The sequence below is a fragment of the Peromyscus maniculatus genome, chromosome 13 (genome assembly GCF_049852395.1).
Source record: "Peromyscus maniculatus bairdii isolate BWxNUB_F1_BW_parent chromosome 13, HU_Pman_BW_mat_3.1, whole genome shotgun sequence".
Taxonomy (NCBI): domain Eukaryota; kingdom Metazoa; phylum Chordata; class Mammalia; order Rodentia; family Cricetidae; genus Peromyscus; species Peromyscus maniculatus.
Window position 1 is genome coordinate 25,127,148 of NC_134864.1, and position 23,222 is coordinate 25,150,369.

Genomic DNA, 23,222 nt, shown 5'->3' on the forward strand with positions numbered 1-23,222 from the left:
CGAGTTTTTTGGGCACATGCCAAGGACTGGTATATCAGGGTCATGTATGATGTTGAGTCCTTTGGGCACTATATATACTTTGGAGTGGTATATAGCAGCGTCATGTGTGATGTCATTTGTGCACATGCCACGGAGTGGTATAGCGCGGTCTGTGACAGTTTTCCTTCTGACATTTAGAGGATTCTCCACACTGGTTTCCACAGTGGCTGCACCAATTCTCTCTAGTGAATGAATGAACAGTGAGGAAGGGTTGCTCCCCCCGCCCCATCCATCTGTTGTCTGTTGTCTTGTGGTCCGAGCCATGCTGGTTGGGGTGGAGGGAAATCTTAATGTTGCTTTAATTTGCTCTTCTCTGATGGGTAAGGGTGACGTTGTATTTCTTAGCCATTTCTCTTTCTTCTCTGGATAACTGCCAGTTCATTTTTAAAAAATTGAGTTATTTGTTTCCTTTACTCTTTGTTTTTTGAGGTTTTTTTTTTATTCAAGATATTAATCCCCTGTCAGTTATGTAGCTGGCAAGGATTATCTCCCATTCTGTAGGTTTCTTCTTCATCCAACTGATTGTTTTCCTAGCTGTACAGAAGCTTTTTAGTTATACTAGGTCTCAATTGTTCATTGTTGGCCTTAATTCCTTGGTCAGTAGAGTCCTGTTCACAAAGCCCCTTCTTACACCTATATCTTGTAGGGCACTGCCTACAAGATGATTTTTCTCTAGCACATTTGGTGTTTCAGGTTTCAAATCGAAGTCTTTGATCTAACTGAATCTAATTTTTGTGGAGGATGATAGATATGGATCTAACTTCACGCTTCTGCGGGTAGATATCCAGTTTCCCTAGCTCTGTTTGTTGAAGATCCTGTCTTCCCTCCAGTGGTTTTTGTCTTCGTCAACTATCAGATGGTTATGAGCACCTATGTGTGGGTCTTCTATTGGTGAAATTACTTTGGCCACTCCACGTAGTTAAAAGGATATTTATTTAATGGCGTAACTCACAAATTAACTGATAGGTAGGTCTCAGGGTCTGGGAAAGGTGTATCGCAGTCCATCGGTGTTCTCTGGAGCTCTGCACAATCCACCTCCACCGTTCAGCGTCCTGGCACAGAGAGCGCACCGAGAGAGCGCTGGCCCATCCAGCTCTCAGGTCGCCAGGCGCTTCCCCTGGCCCCGCCTTGTAGGCGTGACAGTTGCCAGAGTCTCAATGGGGGTAGGAACTTCCAGATCCAAGCTGGAATGGCTACCCACTACAGTCTTCTGTTGTATTCCATTGATCTATATGTCTCTTTTTGTGCTGGTACCATACTGACCTTATTATTAGAGTTCTATAATATTTCTTGAAGTCTGGAAAAACAACCCCTCCAGTATTATTTTTTGCTCAAGGTTGCTTTGGCTATACAGGACCTTTTCTGCTTCCATAAGAACTTTAGGATTTTTTTTCTATTTCTGTAAAGAATGTTGTAGGTATTTTGATTAGGAGTGCATTCAATCTGTAAATGGCGTTTGGTGAGATGGTCATTTTCCTAATATTAATTCCACTGATCCATGAACACATGATGGCTTTCCATTTTCTAGTTTTGAATGGCTGGTCATAGTAGTCGTAGTAACTCCCCAAATACTACAGATTATCAGTGTAGTCTTTGTTTGCCTCTCAGGGAATTGCAAAGACCCACAGATTTAGGACACATGAATTGGGTGCTCCAGCTGGATGTGACCCCAAGGCCCCTTTCCTGTGGTCTAGCTTTTATGGTTTCAGAAAATACTATGCAAGGTGCCAAGAGAGGGAAACAATTAAACAGGTCTACCACGTGCAACACCTGGGAGCCATAACAATCACCAGCATGGAAAGATAGCTATGCAGGTGCCAAGGCTTGGCACCCAGAAGTCAGTGGCAAGCGACAGCTGTCTAAAGGGCCCGTTCAGCAGGAGGAAAACCATGCCTGGTACTAGAGACCTAGCCAGCTTCTGGGTCTACTGAGCATGGACTTTAGAGAAGAATCCACTACCACCACTTTGCTAGACCAGCACAATTCCCTACCACATTCTAAATCTTATCCTTATATCCACAGATAAAAGTAGCCACCACCTCCCATCAAAGAATCCCCTCTTCACAGTAAATGGAGAACATCACAAAAAAAAAAACCACACACTCATACAACTCTGGATATAATGCAGAGATCAATGGATTGGTGGGGAGCCCAGTCCTCCATGGATACACCTATTTTACAGAAACTGAATCTATACTGAGGGAACATTCTGGAAGAGAGGGTGGAAGAATTGTTAAGATCCAGAATGCCAGGTAGTCTGGTTTTAATCAGTCTCTCCTAGACATGACCACATAAACCAGACTGGGACAACTGCAGCAGCAACTGACATGCTAATATGGAGGGGAGCAATTTTCATGGCATTTCAGCCCTAGGAAAAGAACCACAAGAAACGAATGACTGTTGGGAAAGGGAAAGTTAGCTTCTCTCAAGAGTAAGATCCAGACTGGTTTCCCAGTGTAGAGCGGTCAGCCATGAAATCATATACACATATACACCAGAAATGGACCTAGCAAGTGTTACAAATATAAACTATATACATACAAAAATAGATACACACACACACACACACACACACACACACATATTAGTGCATCACATACAAAAGACAAAAAGACTCTAACTTAAGAATGGGGGGGCCTGGGAGAAGTTGGAGGGAGAGGTTGGAGGAAAGAAAGAGATGCGTGTGATAAAATTACACTTCAATTAAAAACATTAAAATTAATAAAAATTATAGAAGTGTGAAAGCATGTCACCACTTCTGTGAATTATTAAAATATCACTTGTACTGCTATTGACAATGCTGTGCAAAGCTAATCTTTCAATGAGAGCATGTGATATGATGAACATTTCACAAAAATAAAATCCTTCACTAGAGTAAGTGACTGGGATGGTAAGGTGTAGACAAGGAGAGAGAAGTTGAGAAAGAATTAGGAAACTTCTAGATCCAGTGGCCGAGCCTACGGTGGCACTTGTCTGGACCAACGGTTCCTATTTCAGCACAGAGGCTGGAAGGAGTCGGGTGGGAACAGGAGTTGTACAGACTACTCAGAAGCAGAACCCATTACAGTGGGCCCATAACTGAGCCAACAGATGAAATCCTAGGCAGAGAAATGAACCTCTTCTCTTCCCTAATACAAATCGCCTTTCTTTTTCGAGACAGAGTCTCACCATGTAGCCCTGTCTGTCTGGAATTTACTATGTTCAAGAGGCTGCTCTCAAACTCACAGAGATGTATGTGCTTACTACCTCCGCCTCCCTCCTGAGTGCTGGGATTAAAAGCCTGCGCCACTATGAATTCTTAAAGAAAAAATTCCTGTGAGTCCTGCCATAATATGGTTAGTGTTATCCAACTGTTAAAGTTCACTGATTTCATGGGACTGAGGGGACAGCTCCATTGGTAAAATGCTTGTTACACAAGCATGATGACCCAGGTTCGGTCCCCACACCCACTTAAAAACAGGGATGATAAAAGGGTACTTGTAATCCCAGAGATAGGGAGACAGAGATGGAGAATATCTGTGGCTCACTGGCCAGCCAGCCTAGCCTAACTGGCGAGATCCAGGTCCCAGTGAGAGATACCGACTCAAAACTCAAGATGGAAGATTTCTGAGGAAGGATATCCTAGATAGATTCCACATGTACACACACATACATCTGCATACACAAACTACATATACACACCTGTGTCCACACAAACATACAAACAACTGTGTAAATACAAACACACATACAATTGCATATATACACAACCGTACACACATACAACTGTGTACACATACAACCCGTACATAGCACTGTATACACACACAATTGTATACACATACAACTGTATATATCACTGTATACACACACAATTGTATACACATACAACTGTACACACACACAACTTCATACACACAACTATACATACACAACTGCACTTAAACACAACTGTGTACACATAACTATACATACACAACTCTGTACATACACAACTATACAAATACAACTATACACATACACAAACACACACATTAACCTCTACTATGAGCAGATAGTCAGATGGCATATAGTCCTTACTGGGCTTTTGTGGGGTCACTGCCTCTATGACCCCAAAGAGAAGGAAATCCTGAGATGATTGTCAGAGCATTTGATAACCCTTTCCACCACGTACGATATCTAATGGAATGTAAATACTATGCAATTAGAGCTAGATTCCATTGTTGAGGGATGGTTGAGCAGAAAATGTTTGATCTCATTTACCATAGATATAATTTCTATTTGAATACTTGAGATCCAAGGCTCACTGAATCTATGACTGTGGAATCCGTGAAAGCGCCCACTGGCCTTTGAAAACTCAGGAGAGAAATGAAGCATCCATACTGTCCTCTTACCTGAGGCTGTCTAAAGCACTAGGTAAGTGTATCCGTGGGCTCTCCTCCTCTCAGCACACAATTCAATACAAGGCTTCGTGTCCACTGTGAAAGAGCTCTGTGGGATCCCCATAAGCATTTTCCTTCCTCCCAGACAGTCACCACTCAGAAACAACTCTTGACTTGTAAGGGATCCTTCTGATTTCCATAAAATCAGCCTTATTCTCTGTAACTTGCAGAATAACTTGGGCACAACTAACTCTTTGTAATCCAAGAGCCTAGAGGCTGCACACAGTCCACAGTAACTTTTCATGTTATAAAGAGGTTCCTGGTTACTGGCCAGCCACCATGCCTCACGTACCCATCCATAAAAACAGCTTTCAAGCTCTAGGAGAGAATCTCATTCCACAGCACTGCCCTTTGGTGATGAGGACATTAGATACAAACATAAAACAGAGGGGCTGGAAGAAGTGTCTGACCCATTAGCAGACATCATTGAAGTAGCCTCCATGAGCCTTAGGGACCATTCCAGTATCAATTATGTGATACCCAAAGCAAAATGTAAATTAAGAACAGGAAAAGGAGTTAGAGACAGGTTGAAAGAGAGACGGTCTTGAGGTCATGGGCCCTATAGTTCAGTGGTAACTTATGATTCATCGTAAGGAGTATTTTTATCCTCACATGGGATGCAGGCAGAGCTGTAGGAAGAGTGTGATTCAACTGTGGGATCCAATACTGACACCAACACCAAGGGAGACCATGACCATCAGTTGAATGTCTCCTGGTACTCACCGGCACACTTGGTTCTTGTTCTCAGAGCTGGCCCAGGAGATCCAGTGCCTCCTTCCCCTGGTCTGGTGAGAAGCACACTGATCTCATATTCCGTGTCTGGGTCAAGGTGCCCAATTTTGTAACTCGTGGAATCCACTGGCTGCCGATCATTCCAGCTCCCACTGGCTGTGCAGTACTCGACCTCACGGGCCACAATGGGCCCATCCCCATTGATGGAGTTGGCGTTGAGCTGTATCCACAGATAGGTTGCTCCAACAGAGGCAAGCTGCGGCGGAGCAATGGGAACAGGTGGTTCTGCAGACAAACCAGAGAGTTACCTTTCAGGTGTTTTTGTATTCAGCTGATGAAGAGCTAAACACGCATCCATGGTGACAGAGTAGAAGATATTAAAAATTAAGTATTGAACTGATGAGAGGGACTTTGTGCTGTTTAATTAGTGTTTGTACAATGGTAATGACTTAAACGAGGTTCAAACCTTACCTTTCAAAAAGGAATGAGGGGGCTAGAGAGATGGCTCAGTGGTTAAGAGCACTTGTTAATCTTACAGAGGATGTGGATTTGTATACACATGTATACAAGTATACACATGGAGGCTCACAACCATCTATAATACCAGATCCAGGAGATCTGGGGATCTAATGCCTTCTGATCTTCTGTGGTGCCCATATACACATGCAAGAAAACCACTGACACACATATAATAAATAAATCTAAAAAAATAAAAAGAACAAAGCTAACTTGAGCTCAGCACCTGTATTCTCAGCTACTTGGGAAAGAGACTGGAGGCTCACTTGAACTTGAAAGTTCAAAACCAACCAAGGCAAAACAAGACCCTGTCTTGGGGGAGAAAGAACAAGAACAAGGTATGGTTGTGGGTCAGTCGGGAGAAAGCCTACCTAACATGCAAGAGGCTCGAGGTTTGACCCCAGCACTTCGAAGTGGCTGTAGTGGAGCATCCCTGTAATTTCAACACTCTGGAGCCAGAGGTAAGAGCATCAGAAGTACAACGTAATCTTCAAAGACTATACAGTGAGTGTGAGGCTAGCCTGGACTACATGAGTTACTATCTAAAAACAACAAAGCAACCCACCTAACTTGTTCAAGTGAGTATGCCCATAATCGGTCTTAAGACACAATACATAAGCACATTTACAACAAACATTTTTTTTTCTTTTCAACTAAAATCACAACTGAAGCTCTCTTGAGAAGCAGTATTTAACAGCAGGATATATCCCATTGTCAGCCTTCTTGTTGAGATTCCTTGCAACATCATCAAAGGCATTGGGGGTTTCTACATCATTAAATTGAGTTGGCATATTGCCTGTTACCCCAGCATGTGGGATTCATGGATGTAGAAGGAGCAGGGGTCAAGACTAGCCTTGGCTACTTAGGGAATTCAAAGCCACATTCCCTCATGTTTATATCTGCCATCCTTTTAAAAGCAAGAAGTTTATTTCTTCCAAAATCCATTTCTGAGGTGACTCATTTTCCTCAAGGATGTCACAATGGGCTCAGCTAAGTGGCAGAGAACTGAACATTCAGATTATAAAGTTGATGCCTGTTATTCACAAGGTTGCTCCCGGTATGAGTTTTATCTACTAAAGCCGTGTAGCAAAGGATGCTCAGAATCAAGGAAAACACTACACCCAGCTTGATAAATATCAAAGAAATCAATAGCAAACACTCCCTATAACTGAAGTCTCTTGCATGGAAGCTGATTCTTTTTCTCATTATTGTCTAAGAATGTGGAAACCGGCCATTTTACCTGTAAAGTACCTCCCACCTTATTAATTAGATGCCAGTTGAATGACCCCCCAGGAACCAAATGAAGGAATTCTGCATGCCATTGACTCTCTAAGTGGTACCCCACATGATGGATGAGATCATACAAAAAAAAAATCACATATTTTGTACTGAAAAGAGCTATCATCCAAGAAAAACATAAACGCTAGTGTTTTCTACATGGTAGGTTGTACTTTTTTGGTGTTTGTCTTCTTATGTCCTTGTCCTTACTACTGAAATAGGGGAATATACTGACTTGCTTGCTACAGCTTTCCCTAACCTCTCAGAGGGCAGGCACGACCAATGGATGGCAGCAGCCTTGCTTCCTGCTGAACAAGACCATAGGAAAGCTAGTATCATCGCGGGTGTGTAAGTGAGGTCACAGCAGGCCAATCCTTAGACACCACTCCCCTGGCAAGAAACCAACATCAGTTCTTTGCTTTCTGTGGAGAAAGAATGTCTTGGCTCTTTTCTATATCCCAAATGTGATAAAGTCACATTGACTATAAGATAGCTCATTAGAATAAGTCCCACCAAGACCTCATATTTTGAGCGAATTTTAGATAAGGGGCTACAAATGTGATGTAAATATACTAAAATATTTAATTTTTATTTTGAGACAGTGTCTTGCTAAGTCACCCAGACAGGCCTTGACCTTGTGATCCACTGCCATTAGCCTCCAGAATAACCGGAATACAGGCCTTTGCCGCTAGACCAGACTAAAATATTTCACAATAAACATAAAGAGATCCCACAAAAATGAAGTCTAAATCAAACCAGGAATGAGAACTTGTGGCTATAAACACACTACATAACTTTAAGTACTGCACCTGAGAATGACTGATGTACAGATGTCAGTATCATATTTAATTATATGTAACATACATATACAATTCATATATATGTAAAATATATATTTCACATAAATTCAAGACATTGTGTATATCACACGAAATGTTTTCTAAAGCCATGGTACCCCATGTGCACACAGCCATGGTGAAAGGACCTGGGCTTCACATAAGGAATTGATCCCCCACCAGCACCTTAATGTCCTCTTAAGGGGATTCATAGTCTTTAGACTTTGGTTTCCCCGTCTGTTAAACATTAGCAGCCCAAAGATTATAGGGTATCCAGTTACATGTAAGTTGTCTGAAATTATTACTATGTGTTTTAAATTAACTTTTTTTTTTCAAAAAAGTAACATCATTGAAGTAGTAGAATCCAGTATATTATCCCTGATTTTTGTGCCTGACCTGGTGGCAAAGGTCTGTACTGTGGGTTGCTAGAGAGGCAGAAATGGGCCAATTGCAGGTTCAAATCTAGCCTGGGCAACTGAAGTCTCCATGGTTATCAGTAAATGTGGTTATAGACACATAAACCGAGAAGGAGACAAATCTTACGCCAGAGCCCCACACAGCAGCTGTTGACAGCTTTGGCACAGTGCAGTGGTGATAAACAGGGGCAGCACAGCTTGTCAATCAGACAGGGAACCCCAAGTGCTGCAAAAGCAGAATGAGAACTCCTTCCTTCCTTCCATCTATGCCTTTTCTGGCAGACTAGAATATTCCCTGTTACTTCTAACTCCCAACAAGTTAACTTTCCCAAAGAGGCGATTTTTTTTTTTTTTTTAAAGAAAGTGCCACATTTGCAATGGATGGGAATAACAAAGCAGCTACCTTCATCACGTGGGCCCTGGATGACTCCAGGGCAGCGACTCTAACCCAGACAAGGGGAGGTCATCTCAGAGAAGTGTACCAAGATGGGCGTTAAATAGTAACAGAAAAATGAAGAGTACAGGGAACAGAGAGAGGCAGGGGAGGAGGAGGAAGGAGGGAGGGAGGAAGAAGAAGGAGGAGGAAGGAGGAAGAAGGAAGGAGGAGGAGGAAGGAGGAAGAAGGAGGAGGAGGGAGGAGGAGGAGGAAGAGGAGACCTCGGTTGGGAGCACCCAGGCCATTTCATTCACACTGAGAAGTCTAATTTCCACACTATGATTCCTTGACTCTCTAGAGAGCCCTCAACATAGTAGGATCTGTGGAATGCTGATGAATTTTAGTTCTGTTATGAATCTTAAGTTTGAACTCAAAATTTCATCCAGGCAGCTTAATTCAAATGTTACTGCACATAAAAAAACGCAATGTGGCAAAATAAATGATTCAAGTAAATATTTAGTGTGTTCTCCCTTCTGCTACACATCTATCAGTGCTATGGTGAGTGACCATCAAGGCAGAATCACTGATAGGCCGGTATTATGTCTCCTAAGCCAAGCAACGGGAGGCAGGAACTCCACCAGACAGGAGTAGACTTCTCAAGCCCTTATAGTTCTTATGATGAAGGCTATGTCTAGCCACTCTGGTTCAACTGGGATACGGCAGGTTGAAGGGTTAAATAAATGACTAGGCATGTAAAGTTTTAAAATCTAGAAGGGTGGTCCTGCAGTGGAGTCCCACATGAAAATTATGGATACTAGCGCCGGCAACAGGTGTTCCTGTTCCACATCCTCTTTCCCATCGGAGTCTGACACCCACCATCAGCTTCCTTTGCACACATATGTGCATTCTGTCATTGAACTTCCCATTGGTCCTAACATTAGGTAACATTATTCTACCTATTTTACATTCAAGGCAATAGATGAAAAGAGGTGGCACATCCATGGCCTCTTCTTAGCTTATTGTATTCTTTGAAAGCGGCTGTAAAGACAAATATTCTGCTAATAGGAACAGTCCACCTTGATGTAACCATGTTCGTAATCTATACTCAAGGAATGTAAAACAAACATGTAACTATAAGGCACAGGCTTGAAGAAGGGGCTCGGTGGTATAACATGTGAATCTGATGTTTCAACCCTCCCACCAAAATACTGAAAAATAAAATAAATAAAATATGAGATATTATTTGTCTCCCTGGAGTAAAACAGGGATGGCCTGTCAGAGTTGTCTAAAATGCCAGCATGGTGCACATGCAAGTTCAAATTATTCTATCTGGCACCAAAAATCGCATTAGTAGCTTGATGGGATAAACTCCTCTGCCCACAAAAAATGCATTAAATGAGCTCAAGGAAAATTATTTCCCTTCCATTTTTTACCTCTCATCTGCCACCTTCTTGAATATAATGACTCAATTTTCCAGTCACACAGAATGTAGTAATAGAGCCTAACCGGGACATTATGAATGCTAAGACAGTGTTATCAATAAGCTTCCATGATATAGCAGGGCCTTTTTATACAGACACTGCTTCATTTTATTAACCATCTTGCTATCGTAAACATCCTGCCTGGTGAATATTTGCATTTTAAGTGATTTTCTATCAGAAAAAAAATTTTATCCCTTAAAAAAATTTATAGGTTGTAATCTGTATCCACAGAACCGGCAGAAATCCTGGCTGAGAACATAGCCACAGCTCTGTGTGCTCCTAAACCAACATCAATCACATATATTTTTCAAAAACACTGCTCACATGCAAAATTTGTACTTAAAATGCAATCCATCAATGCAGCCTATTACCAAACTACTATTCAGAACCAGACAGGATAAGTTTGAGCATAAACAAATCATGAACAAACAACTATATGAGCATGTCTATTTTAATAGACTATTTGAGGGCATGGAAATGCATTAAATACCTTTAACTACCAATTCTGCGTAGTTTGATACCCCAACACCGCCTTCTGTGCGAATCATGCAGCGGTACTTCCCAGCATCTCTCTTGGTCGTGTTGACAACATTAAATGAGGCTATGAATCTTCTGGAACTAGTCACTTTTATTTCCTTCAAAGGAGCATCTCGGACATCAATGCCCTGTGTCATGGAGGGTGGAAAGGACAGAGAGAAGCATTATCAGTGGTTATTATCAGGACAGTCAGACACCTGATGGCAATTATCAATGTCATGTTCATGCAAATTTTGGCTCATGTGTTTATCCCCATGGGCAGATGTTCTGTAAGAGACAGCAGTTCTGCCCCATCAACAAAACGAATATCAAGGGCTCCAAAATTAAGTGTGTAGAAATTTGTTGCTTGAACCTTTTAAATATATTAAGTTAAATGAACTGAGCGGTAGAGAAAAATGCTCAAAACCTTTTTTAAAACTTTGTTTTCTACAAATATTTGATTCTTCATAACACCTTATCCTATATTCTTATTCTTCATTAGATAACAAAATTAAGTCACCAACCATCCTATTACTAACCCAATCTCTCTATAAGCAACCAAACAATTACCAAGAATAGCATTAAAATCTACATCAGGTTTCATCACCATCCTCAGTGATGGACCCAGAGAACTAACCCAAGTTTTATGATGTTTTTCCCATGGACACAAAAGCCACGCAAGTGGATGCTTGATAAATATCTGCTTCTGAAATATATCGAGGGAGAAGTCTTTCTGTATGTTCTTTATGTCCATGAAGCTGCTTCTAGTGTGGGGAAGTGTTTTGTTTTGTTTTTTTAATTATTCTTATACATCAAGTCAACCTTTTATTTATACACTCTTAGAAATCCAACCATTGTAAGAGATGAAAGCAAAAAAGGACATGAGCAGATTCAGTTTTGTATATTTAATAAGTCCTGGGAAGCTGGCTGTCTTCTCTATTCAACATTAGTAGAAAACAAGAGACCAAGATCAAGGGTTATATACGATGCCAATGTCCATTATTCATCCAGAAGCCATGCTTGGGGTGCCAAGATGCCAAGATGCCAAGATTACTGAGTCATACAGCCAGGGTGGAAATGCTGGACCACAGGTACACATCCACCAATGATGGCCTGAGAGGTGAAGGGAAAGACCTGGTGGCTGGCAGAAGTCACCAAGGGGATTGGCTGCAGATCCTGTGGACTGGAGCGAGTGATAGGAGTATGGAGACTAAATCAGAAAATAACCAGACAAAGGATAATTGAGGGAAGACCTTTCGTGTCACACAAAACAGTAAGGGAAGCCCGAGATCGTTGGAAAGACTGGCCAATGTGACAATAACAAGAGGAAGTTGGATGTGGAGGTTATATTAAAGTGTTTTCAATATTAAAATGTTTTCATTTATAGAAATACAAGGCTACACAACAATGAAGTCCATCTGTGTGGTTCAGTGACTTATACCATACAAATAAACAAACAAAACAGCATTTCTCTATGATACTTTGGGACAGTCAGTCTTAAGCAAATGTGAGTTTTAGGGTTAAGCCTAACTTAGGTGCTGATCAAAATGTCATCATTAAAAGTGATGCACCTTTGCAGGGCTCCACGTTCCTTACCCAAAAAGAGAGGATTCAATTCACTCTCAGGGCTACCGTGAGACATGCAAGGACACTGACAGAATGATTGGCATCGCACATCCCCATCCGAGCTTTGACAAAATGAGCAGTGACCTCTAGGGAAAACAAAAGCTGGCAGCATGTCAAAACCCCACCTTTGTTTCTGACACACCGGCGACAACAGTGTGCAGAAGCCATGGGCTTGCGGATACTGAAGCACAGAAGGAAACAGACTCACTCACCCAGTCACTAGAAAACCACAGGGCCCCCACATGTTAGATGCTGCTGTAAAACACACAGGATGGAGGAACAGTGTTCCCAGAGCAGGCAGCTCCCCCAAAGACGGGGGCTGAGCTACAGGCTCTGTGCATCCTCCTAGGCAGCTCCCGCTTGGACAAGGAGAGAGCAGTCAGGAGTGCTGCATTAACAGAGTTCCTGCTACTTGGAAGGAAACGTCAGGAGTGGGGAAGAAGAGTTCCACCCATATTGTTTTTGGCATTGGCTGTAAAAGCAGTTTTGTTTATACTTTAAAAAGTAACACATCAAAATATAAACTCTCATATGTCTCAATTTGTGTGTTTTACTAAGTTTAAAACCTTGATCTAACCAATTGCACCAGATTATTAAAAAAACAAAAAACAAAAAAAGAATCCAACAAGATTTAGCATTAACAATACATCCAAGAGGAAGCAATCCTCTCTGAATTCCATACATTTAATCTCTGGTAAAACCTCATCATCAAATTTTGCTAACAGAAGAGACCTGATACTTACAGCCGTTAAAACTGGAATGTTTCATTTTACATACAGAAAAGAAAATCTAACTTTTTGTTCATGAGCGAAATAGCAAACCTTATTGAAAGACTAACTGTGCATTTGTTCTATTTATTAACAGTGTTGACAACTAAAGACCAGGGGATTGTTCACTGTTTTATTTACTTAAGTATATGCCCACAAGAATAAGCTTTTTTTTTTTTTAAAAAAAAAAAAAAAAAAACAACAACTTCTATTTATTTACTTTTCACTTCAATAACAGTCACACAATACTGTTCATAACAGAGGCACACTGATCCCTGACCACAGCCCAAGGCTGTACTGTGGGTGCCAAGGGAAGGCCCCTCCTTCTGCATTAATATTTATGCTGGAGAAGCAGCCCTTGGGAGGCACTCTTCCTTCATGCCATAGTGTTACTCTGTAAAACGCAGAGCTCCACAGTGTGAGCGACACACAAGGCCTATGTATCCACGAACTCTCAGGAAGGTTTCTTTAAACAAAGACTCCACATACTTAACCACACAGAAAAATTCAGCTCATTAATGAGGAATGATACAGGGTCAGGGAAGCCCAAATCAATGAGCATCATTTCTGTTCTAGATCCACACAGGCAACCAAACTACACACCTTACTCAGATAGGCAGCCTTCCTCTTGCTATTTGCAATGTACAGTACACTGTTGTGATTCCTTTTGACTAAAGGGTATTTCAGAGGTTCTGGGTGCCTCTCAGCTAACAATCTCACACAACTCATCAGGAATATGGTTGGCAGGATGGGGCCTCTGATAGCATCTATATTCCTGTCTGTAGTGGGAATTCACTCCACCCATAACTTTGGGCTATCTGGCCTGATAGAGGCGGTGTGTCTTATCTGCCCATATGACCACTTAAAAGGGAGGAGAAAGGGGCCATGCTCTCTTGGGTGGTGAAGACTGGATCAGGCAGTATGAAGCAGTCTGTGATCGGTGCCCAGCTTTCCAAGGACTCTGCAACTGGATATACCTTATCCTGTATCAGTAAGTCTGTTTTCCCCATAGAACCCCTTAATAAATTTATATATATACCCACCATTGAGGCTCTCATTACAAGTGGTAACCAATGTAGGGCAGATGCCATCCAGCTGCCCTTCTTCTCCCTGTCTCTCTCTTAGATTTCCCACCTGGCTCTTATCCTGCCTAACTATAGGCCAAAATAGCCTCTTTATTAACCAATGGGAGCTACACATATTCACAGCGTACAGAAAGATATCCCACAGCACCTGTCTCCAGAATGTAAGAATGTTTTCCATTCAATTGCTAAAAGAAGGTTTGCAGTTGTGATGAAAATAAGCGTTTAAGATACTGGAAGTCACACTGGATTATCTGGGTGTCCTACGGCCACCACAGGGTCCTCATGGGAGGAAAATGGAAAGTCGCATGTGGAGGAAGAGGACGTGAAGAGATTGGATGGGGATGATGCATCTTGAAGATGGCACAAGGGACTGGAGACAAGAAATGAAGGAAGAAGCTAAAAAAGGCAAGGCCTCTCGTCATCCCTAAGATTTCCAGAAGAAATCAACCTAGCTGTCACTGTACTTGAGGCCTTCTGATCTCCAGAAGTATAAGACAGTGAAGCCCAGGAGTTTCTGATATTTTGTTACAGTCACAATAAGAAAATAATAAAGCAACCACTGGGGTAATGAAATGCCACGTGGCTTTTGATGGTGCATAGACATTGTGACCCTAGTTTCCCAGAGCTGCACAGCAAACGTCTAAGGTCATGTTGAGTCTTTTGCAAAAGAAAGAGTTCAATCCAAAGCGATCACCGAAGCCAAAAACAGAAGTCCAAAGATGGGCACATCCTTTGCAACCTCAAAAACTTTGTAGAAAACAACATTAATCAAACAGACATTGTAGGCTTGGCATGAGGGCAGACATGGAGTGGTGGAATAGACTGGAGAGCCCAGACATGAACCCTCATAGGTATCACCCACTGACATGCATCAGCATTATTAGACCACTCAGTTTGGAAAGAATGGTGTTTGCAACAGTGGTAGTGGAGAAAGTGGAGAGCCACTGGCTTAAAAAAAAAAAAAAGAAAGAAAGAAAGAATTAGATTTTTAGATTTGTCACATACAAGAGTCTAAATCAAACACCTAACCTCAAGAGTTAATATCCTAGCCGGGCGTGGTGGCGCACGCCTTTAATCCCAGCACTTGGGAGGCAGAGGCAGGCGGATCTTTGTGAGTTCGAGGCCAGCCTGGGCTACCAAGTGAGCTCCAGGAAAGGCGCAAAGCTACACAGAGAAACCCTGTCTCGTAAAAACCAAAAAAAAAAAAAAAAAAAAAAGAGTTAATATCCTCAATCAAGGAAAAACTTTAATGATCTGAGATCTGGCCCTAGTTTTCTGAACTGTGATGCCAAGATCATAGGAACCAAAAGAAAGTAATCAGGGCTGCATCAAAACCACAAACTTAGCCGGGCGGTGGTGGTGGTGGTGGCGGCGGCACACGCCTTTAATCCCAGCACTCGGGAGGCAGAGCCGGCGGATCTCTGTGAGTTCGAGGCCAGCCTGGACTACCAAGTGAGTCCCAGGAGAGGTGCAAAGCTACACAGAGAAACCCTGTCTTGAAAAACCAAAAAAAAAAAAAAACACAACCATAAACTTCAGTGCATAAAGAATCACTATTTGGATGAGGACACAGCTTGATGAACAAATCCATTGGTGTGCAAGCTTTAGAACTAGAGCTCAGGTCCCCAGAACAGATCCAGACAGGTACCAGGTGGGTGTGGCAGCCCACCTGTGATCCAGTGCCCAGAACACAGAAACAGGGAATCACTGGAGGAAGCTGGATAGCTGGAACACCAACAGAGGGCTATAGGTTCTGTGAGAGACCCTGCCTTGATAGACAATATGAGGAGCAATCAAGAAAAACATCTAATGTCAATCTCAGGCTTACACACACACACACACACACACACACACACACACACACACACACATGTCCACACACAAATACCCATGCACACGTGCGTATGCAAACAAAAAAGAACTGTTGAGAAAGTAAAGTATCAGCCCGTAATGGGAAAAGCTTCTGTAAATCATATAGCGGAAACCCTGCAATTCATTAACAGCTATAAAAATTTTCAGTTAAATATTGGGCAAAAGACTGTTTCTCTAAAGAAGAAATGCACAGGGCCAACTGGCACAGGAAATGATGTTCAGCATCACCCGTCATTAGGGAAATGCAAATCAAAACCATAATGTCATACCAGTTCACACTAGGTAAGATGGTTTATTGTCAGGTACATGGAAATTACCAAGCATGGAACAGATGCTGGAAACTGGGACCCTTGCACATGGGTCAAGGGAATGATGGAGTTATTATGGAAACATCACTATTCTACAAAGAGCTAAAAGTGAAATTATCATAGGACCTAGCAATCCTACTGTCCAAATGCAGAATCTAAAGAGGACCTCAGAGACTGGATGTTACTGGTCAAAGCGGCACCAGCCCCAATGGTCAACACATGGAAGCAATCTCACTTTCCACCAATGGGAAAATGAATGAGCCAGGTGTAATACACACACATAATAAATCGCATTTGGCCTTAGAAAGGAAGGATCTTCTGACCAATGCTACAATGTGGAAAATCCTTAAAGATGTTATATTAAGTGAAATGTATTAGTCATAAAAGGCAAATACCATATATTTCCACTAGTGTGAAAAAATACACTTAAAAAAACTATATATTCTTATCAATTAGAGATAAATATCATCATTACTTTAGTATATTTTAGATTTTTTTTAATGTCAAGTTTTATTTTAAGTAAAATCTGAAATGACGGCCCAAACCATACAGACAGGTTTATATCTTTCTTTAAACATTCTGTGAGGTCTGTAGACCTTTTCATATTTTATATATTATTAGGTAGCTGATGAATAAAACATACATATAACAAGAACTTTGGTTATGAGAATCCAAATATTCAACAGGATGCTTCTGTTTAATTTTGTGGTATCATGTGGCTTTTATAGGATGAAATTATTTTTCTTACTAGATAGGATTTTAATAAGAAAATTAATCTTACTTTTATTATTTTTAAAAATGGCTGTTGAGTGCTCAACCCTTAAGGGAACATCCATCATTCCTCTAAGACTCAAAAAACATCCCCGAACAGGGAGCAGAGAATGTAGGGACTCCACAATGGGGAGGAGAACAAAGGAACCCAGTCTCTGGGACTTGACATGACATTGCTCTCATGAACTGACTCACAGCGGCTGCAGGGACCAGCACAGGGCCACACAGAACTGGACTCATCAACCTTCAGTCATGGACTGGGGAGGGGCTCACGGGGTCTGGCTCCTCCTCCTGGCAGCTGACTGTTGGGGCAACAGGAACCTTTGGTTTAAGTAGAGGTGGAGCCATTGAGTTACCCATGCTCCCGCCCAAAGTTCCACACACATATCCAAGGGAATAGCCCTGCTTAAACTCAGCGAGTGACACGAAAATAAAGTGATACACAAGCCGTGACAGTGGAAGTTGGGTGGGGCTTTACTGGAAGGAAGAGGCCCAGAAAGAACACGGTAAACATGCATATGAAACAGTCAATGAATAAATTAATACTTAATTAAAAAATAATTGCCTATGAGACACCAGGGCATAAAATATATTGATCTCTGTATAGGATGAAGATTTCTTGAAATATCTTTAGGAAATATAAGTGCAGAGTTTTCAAAAAGAGAATATTGAAAACTATGTCAGAAAAGAGTTGGGTGCTACTAACTGTATTTTGCATGGGGAGGCACGAGAACATATTTAAATATCTGATATATCAATTACTCATAGTGAGATACACACACACACACACACACATATATATAAAATCTATGCTCATGATACTACCAAGAATTTTATATAAGTATAAAAATCCCATTATTTAATTTAATTTAATTCCAAAAATCCATTTGGAATTAAAGACTAGGGTTCCTAATTCAAAGTAGGAGCAGAAGGAAAACCAACCAACCAACCAAACAAACAAAAAACCGAGGCATCTCCCGGAGAAATGGGGTGGTAGTGGTTAACTGGGTTCAGGCTGAATCAAGGGTCTGGAAAAGCTGGGAAAAGCAACAGAGGAGGGAGCCCTGCAGGGAGGAGGGGTCAGGCATGGTCAGGGACACAGGACAGGCTGAAAAGAGAATAGACAGAAGCCAGGGGAAATGCCAGAAACGGGTGGACTGGTCTCTGGGAAAAACAACAACAAAAACACTCTTTGGATGCAGATTCCTCTTCCTAGTCTCTGAAATCCTGACATTACACATCAGTGAGAGTCTCCTGGTTTCTTGGTGTCCAAGAGTCAGACAAACCCAGTAAACACTTGGGATTCCAGATGAGCCCCATGTCAGATGAACACTCCGAGGACCATCCACATCGGGGGTCATGGAAAGAGGATGAGGGAGAGGAGGGGAGCAGGGAGAGATCTTGGTCACCCCTCTGTGCTATGGACGAGCTGCAGCAAATACTCCCCCCCGAGCACATCCCCCTCTGCATGCAAGGTACCATGGGCAAAAAGAGACAGAAATCATTGTAGAAACAGGAACACCCCACCTAAGCCTGCCCTCTTGACACACACAGGGAAGGCCTGGCCAGAACCGTAGGTGTTTTTCAGGGAGCGACTAAAGGATTAAAAGAATTGATTTCCAGAAGCCTTCAGGTCTCCAGAGTCACCTCCTCTGGCTGGACTTGACTGGAAATTGTGAGGATCCCTGTACCACAGTTGAAGTTTTGAAAGGCTTCTAAGCCCCTCTCCCTGAGGGCCTTTTCTATGGCAGCAATGACCAGATAGGGTAATATGTAAAAACCTTGGGCACTACCAAGAAGTCAGGAGTCTGTGGAGAGGGCCACCTTCCTTATACTTACACGGCTGAACAATGAGAACACATCTTGGGGTGGAGCTAGCAAGCCGCTCAAGTGACTTCTCCCCATTTTTCCCAGTGTGAGAGAAGCGCAGCCCCCACTGAACACTGGCGCCTCATCTCTTAACAAAAAAAGACAGCACAGTGCACACTGACCAAGAACAGAATCCGGAGTCTTCTTTATGATATAGTCGATCACGCAAGACAGCCAAGACAGATGCAAAGTGTGACAATCACATGTCCAGGGTAGTCTAAGGATCGTTGCTCTAACTTTTGTGAACTTCATGAAAGGACCCATAATGATGGTGCCTGAGAAGAAATGGTCTCCCTGGGTTAAATACGGCCCCTTTGTGAGTCCCAGTGCGTTTTCCAGTATGCATGTATTCCAATGTGAGCAAGCCAGGAAAAAAGTACGGATAGTAATTTCAATTATGCTTACAACCCTCTTTAGGCAACGGGTTCACCGAGAACTTCTAAATGAGCAGTGATTTACCACCAAAAGGAGTCACATTAAGTCTTTCAGGAATATCTATGCCATAATCAGAGCAATGATTGAAGGAAATTGAGGTCTAGGAAGTGAGCAGCCGTTTGAGTAAATTAATCAATCTCAGGCATTTTGGAGCTGCTCTGAGTGGTTGAGCTTAGTAGGTGGCAGGCAGGGTCCTTGCACAGTCACATGGGTGGGGATGGGCTACAATGTCCAATCCCCCACAGCAGGAAGAGTTATGGCTACCCACGTTCAAGCAGGCCCTCTGTAAGATGCCCACTACATTCCCACTACATTCTCACCATTGAGACCTTTCAGGACCATCGCAGGGCAAGGGAAATCTCACATCAGCCTACATCATCTAAATGGAACCTTTTTTGAATAGCTCAGCAGATCTAGTTTCGCTGGCCCATGGCCTTTTCTGCTTGATAATGAAGACACTGAATTGCTAAACTGCAGAGAGGCAATGAAGTAAGTTCGCATCTGCTGCTTTCCCTCTGGGAACTGAGCCAGGGCCACGCCTGCCTTCCTTTCTCATGGGAGAGCCTCAGATTCTTGGAAGCAGGATAAACAAGTAAACCCCATGATGAGCATGAGAAAAACAAAAACAAACACAGGAAAAAAAAAAGCTTTGTGAGGTTTAGAGTTCATAGGCCAAAGGCGCATGCGTGCGTGCGTGCGTGCGTGCGTGCGTGCGTGGGTGGGGGGGGAGAGATCAGTGAAAGATGCCAAAGCCCCTCTTCTGCCCTCTGGATGGATCCATCCTGACTTCTAGACCAAACTCAAAGCCCAATTTCCAATCCCAGCCTTACAGCTGTTATTCAGCAAGCTCCCTCCCCATCACCCTAATTTCTGCGGCTTCACCCCAAACACGCACCAGCTCTTAAGTCCTCCTTTGACCAAGTGACATGAAACCACTAAATGACCTTGGGTACTTAGATCATTCCAGGATCACTCTAGATAACTCCTATGCTCTCAGGGACATAAAGAAAACCTTTCTCCTTAAATTAATGTAACCCCAAACCGCACTAGGTGGAAACCCACGGTGCCAGCAGCAGGAAGACTCTCAGTGGGCTCTGTGTGAACGCTCGCATCTGTCAAATAGATGCAGCTGTAGATGGGTAACCGACTAAAACAATAATGGATGTGATTTTCAGCATTGATTTAGACAGTAAATGGTTCCTATAGCAACAGCAGACAGTCCACTTTCTCTGTTCCTGGTATTTTCTGCGTGGTAAGTGATGTTAAGTTTATGCCTTAATATATATGGTGTAAAATACTCAAGTTAAGCTTGCAGAAGGCACCATAATTTTACCTCTTTACAAATCATTTTGTAGCTTTTATACCTAATAACAAAACGGTTCTGATATACAGTTGTGATTTTCCCCCATTATCTACAAATGAAGCTAAAAGCCACTGTAGACCACATGTGACCAGTCCTACCTCACCAGCCAGAGCAAGGCACATGTGAGCTCCCACTCACATAAACACAAGTGAAAAACTCTAATTTAATTGACAATTTAAATTCTTTTCCAAGTTCATGAATCCTTGACAAAAGTCTAGGTTTCCCACCATACTATGGAAGGAGCATTATGGGTTGGGAGACAGTTTCTAGATATAGGTGTCTGAGTATTAATCCTAGCTCTTGATATCACCAACGCACCCCTAGAAAAGTAAACAGAACTCCCCAGGCCTCGGCTGCATCTTATGTATGTGGGAATAAAGTTCTGCAAGGATCAATGAAAAAAAAATGCCAATAAACCAAAAAACAAAGCTCAAATATTACCTAGCAGAGTACCTACCACCCAGCAGTGCTGTGTAAAAGTCATATATTTTTCTAGCCCCTGTAGAAATCAGTGATACAAGCACTAGTCCTATGACCTCATTCTTTTGTTCACAAGACAGGTGCAGTGCAGTAGATCAGGGAGTCTGCTTATGAGAATCAATTTGGTCTCTCTCTTCATCTCTGTCTCTCTATCTCTCCACCTCTCTCTAACTAAAAGCATCTAAGTTTGCTTGATCTCAGAAAAAAAAACTACAAGAAATTATTAAATTTGGAAGCAATACTTTTTTTTTTCCAGACTGGGTTGATGATAACTAGCTAAATAGCATCATATAACAAACTATCAAAAGAAAAACGTTACATCCATTTCTAGACCAACAACTAAACAAGAGGTTTAAAACCCAAGTGAGGTTAAATGTTTTTCCTCTAAGAAAAACATTCCCAAATTAGGAGCTTACATGGGATTAGATTTATATAAAAGGTGGGAGGGGCGGGTGTAGCCAGGGATGAGCTCAAGCACAATGGCCTTAGTAGAGGTGTATTTCTATGACTTTCGTCACGTCATGTGATAGTTATTTTAGAAAATACAACTTTGAAAATAACCTAGGGGAAAGGGCTGAAGAATGAAGACTTAGGAAAGATGATGTACTGAATGTTGCTGAAATGCCTCTAACCGAGGTCTGTTTTTATTAGTTGGTTTGGACCACTTTGTATGATGTCTACCGTCTATTATAAACCAGAAGACGACATTCCATAAGGATCGACACTTACATCTCCAGGTTCACCTGGAGAAGATATTTCATCTATGAAGGCACAGAAAGCCCCACATATCAGCAAGTATCTGACAATCACTGTAGTATTCCAGGTGCTGGATAATACTGGTATTTTTAACTCCTACTTCATAGTAACTGCATTTTTAAATAAAATCTTGCTTGTTTTGTGTTTCCATGCAGGCATGGGTACATGTATGTGTCTGCATGTGCTCCTGCATAGGTACCATAGCAGGCATGTCCAGGTCAGAGGGCAACTTAAGCAGGCATTGGGTTTCTCTTTCCAACATGTGGGTCTAAATTGGACTCACAGCATGAGGCTTGGTGACAAGTACTTTAATTCAATAAGTAGTCTTGCTGGCCACAGTAACTACATCCTATTTCCTTTTCTATTTTTAGGAACTGATGCATACCATAAAATCATTTGAAAACACTATGTTATTGACTTATTTAAATAAACATCAAATTTCACATATAGCCATACATAGCTTCAAGAGTTGATGACCACATAATAAAAACAACTCAGAAAGCCCTCACGAAAGCACAAAGGCATCAAAGGGAGTAAGTACACATGAAAACATACAAAAGAATCTTTTAATTCTGTTCTGTGTATGTGAATATACACATACATTCTTTGAGGTGTTTTCAAAATCAGGATTATAAAGTGACCAAAAGTTGGTAATAACATGAAATAAGGTCCCATTTTGGGTACTTGGGTGGCTTCCATAAACACATTTGATTTCAGCATCTTGATGGGAAAATACTGTATTTAAATGCACCCACTACCGTGTCTGACGACACCTATCAAACATCTGCAAGAACTTCTAATCACCGCTTACACTGCACACAATGCTGCCTTTAAGACTGCAGGTATATGCCGGGCGGTGGTGGCGCACGCCTTTAATCCCAGCACTCGGGAGGCAGAGCCAGGCGGATCTCTGTGAGTTCGAGGCCAGCCTGGTCTCCAAAGAGAGTTCCAGGAAAGGCGCAAAGCTACACAGAGAAACCCTGTCTCGAAAAACCAAAAAAAAAAAAAAAAAAAAAAAAAAAAAGGACTGCAGGTATAAAGATGGGCGCTCATCCCACTGAGCTTTATTTTATTTTTATTTAGTTCTGCAGTTTAGAAAAATCCCCCCCCCATACTAGCCTCATCCCCATGGTGAGATATGTCATATGTCTGTTACAGTGATAAAAGGACCTCTCCCAGGAGCTGGAGAGTTAGCTCAGCAGTGAAGAGCCCTTCCCGCTCTTCCGGAAGACTCAAGTTTGGTTCCCAATGCCACATCTAGCGGCTTACAACTGACCGT

The 23,222-nt window shown here is 42.1% G+C and overlaps 1 protein-coding gene across 9 annotated transcripts in view; it reads right to left on the bottom strand.

Moving 5' to 3' along the window:
* Nucleotides 1-23,222, bottom strand: part of Ptprm (protein tyrosine phosphatase receptor type M) — a 706,714-nt gene that overhangs the window by 377,392 nt on the left and 306,100 nt on the right. For 8 of the 9 annotated variants that reach the window (XM_042259959.2, XM_076549820.1, XM_076549821.1 and 5 more), the window contains exons 6-7: nucleotides 10,586-10,760; nucleotides 5,184-5,477 (exon numbers count right to left, since the gene is read on the bottom strand). In XM_042259959.2, coding sequence (XP_042115893.1) covers nucleotides 5,184-5,477; nucleotides 10,586-10,760 — 469 coding nt within the window. Of the gene's footprint in view, nucleotides 1-5,183; nucleotides 5,478-10,585; nucleotides 10,761-12,449; nucleotides 12,604-23,222 lie in introns of those variants that run through there. The other variant, XM_076549822.1, reaches the window with a different exon arrangement.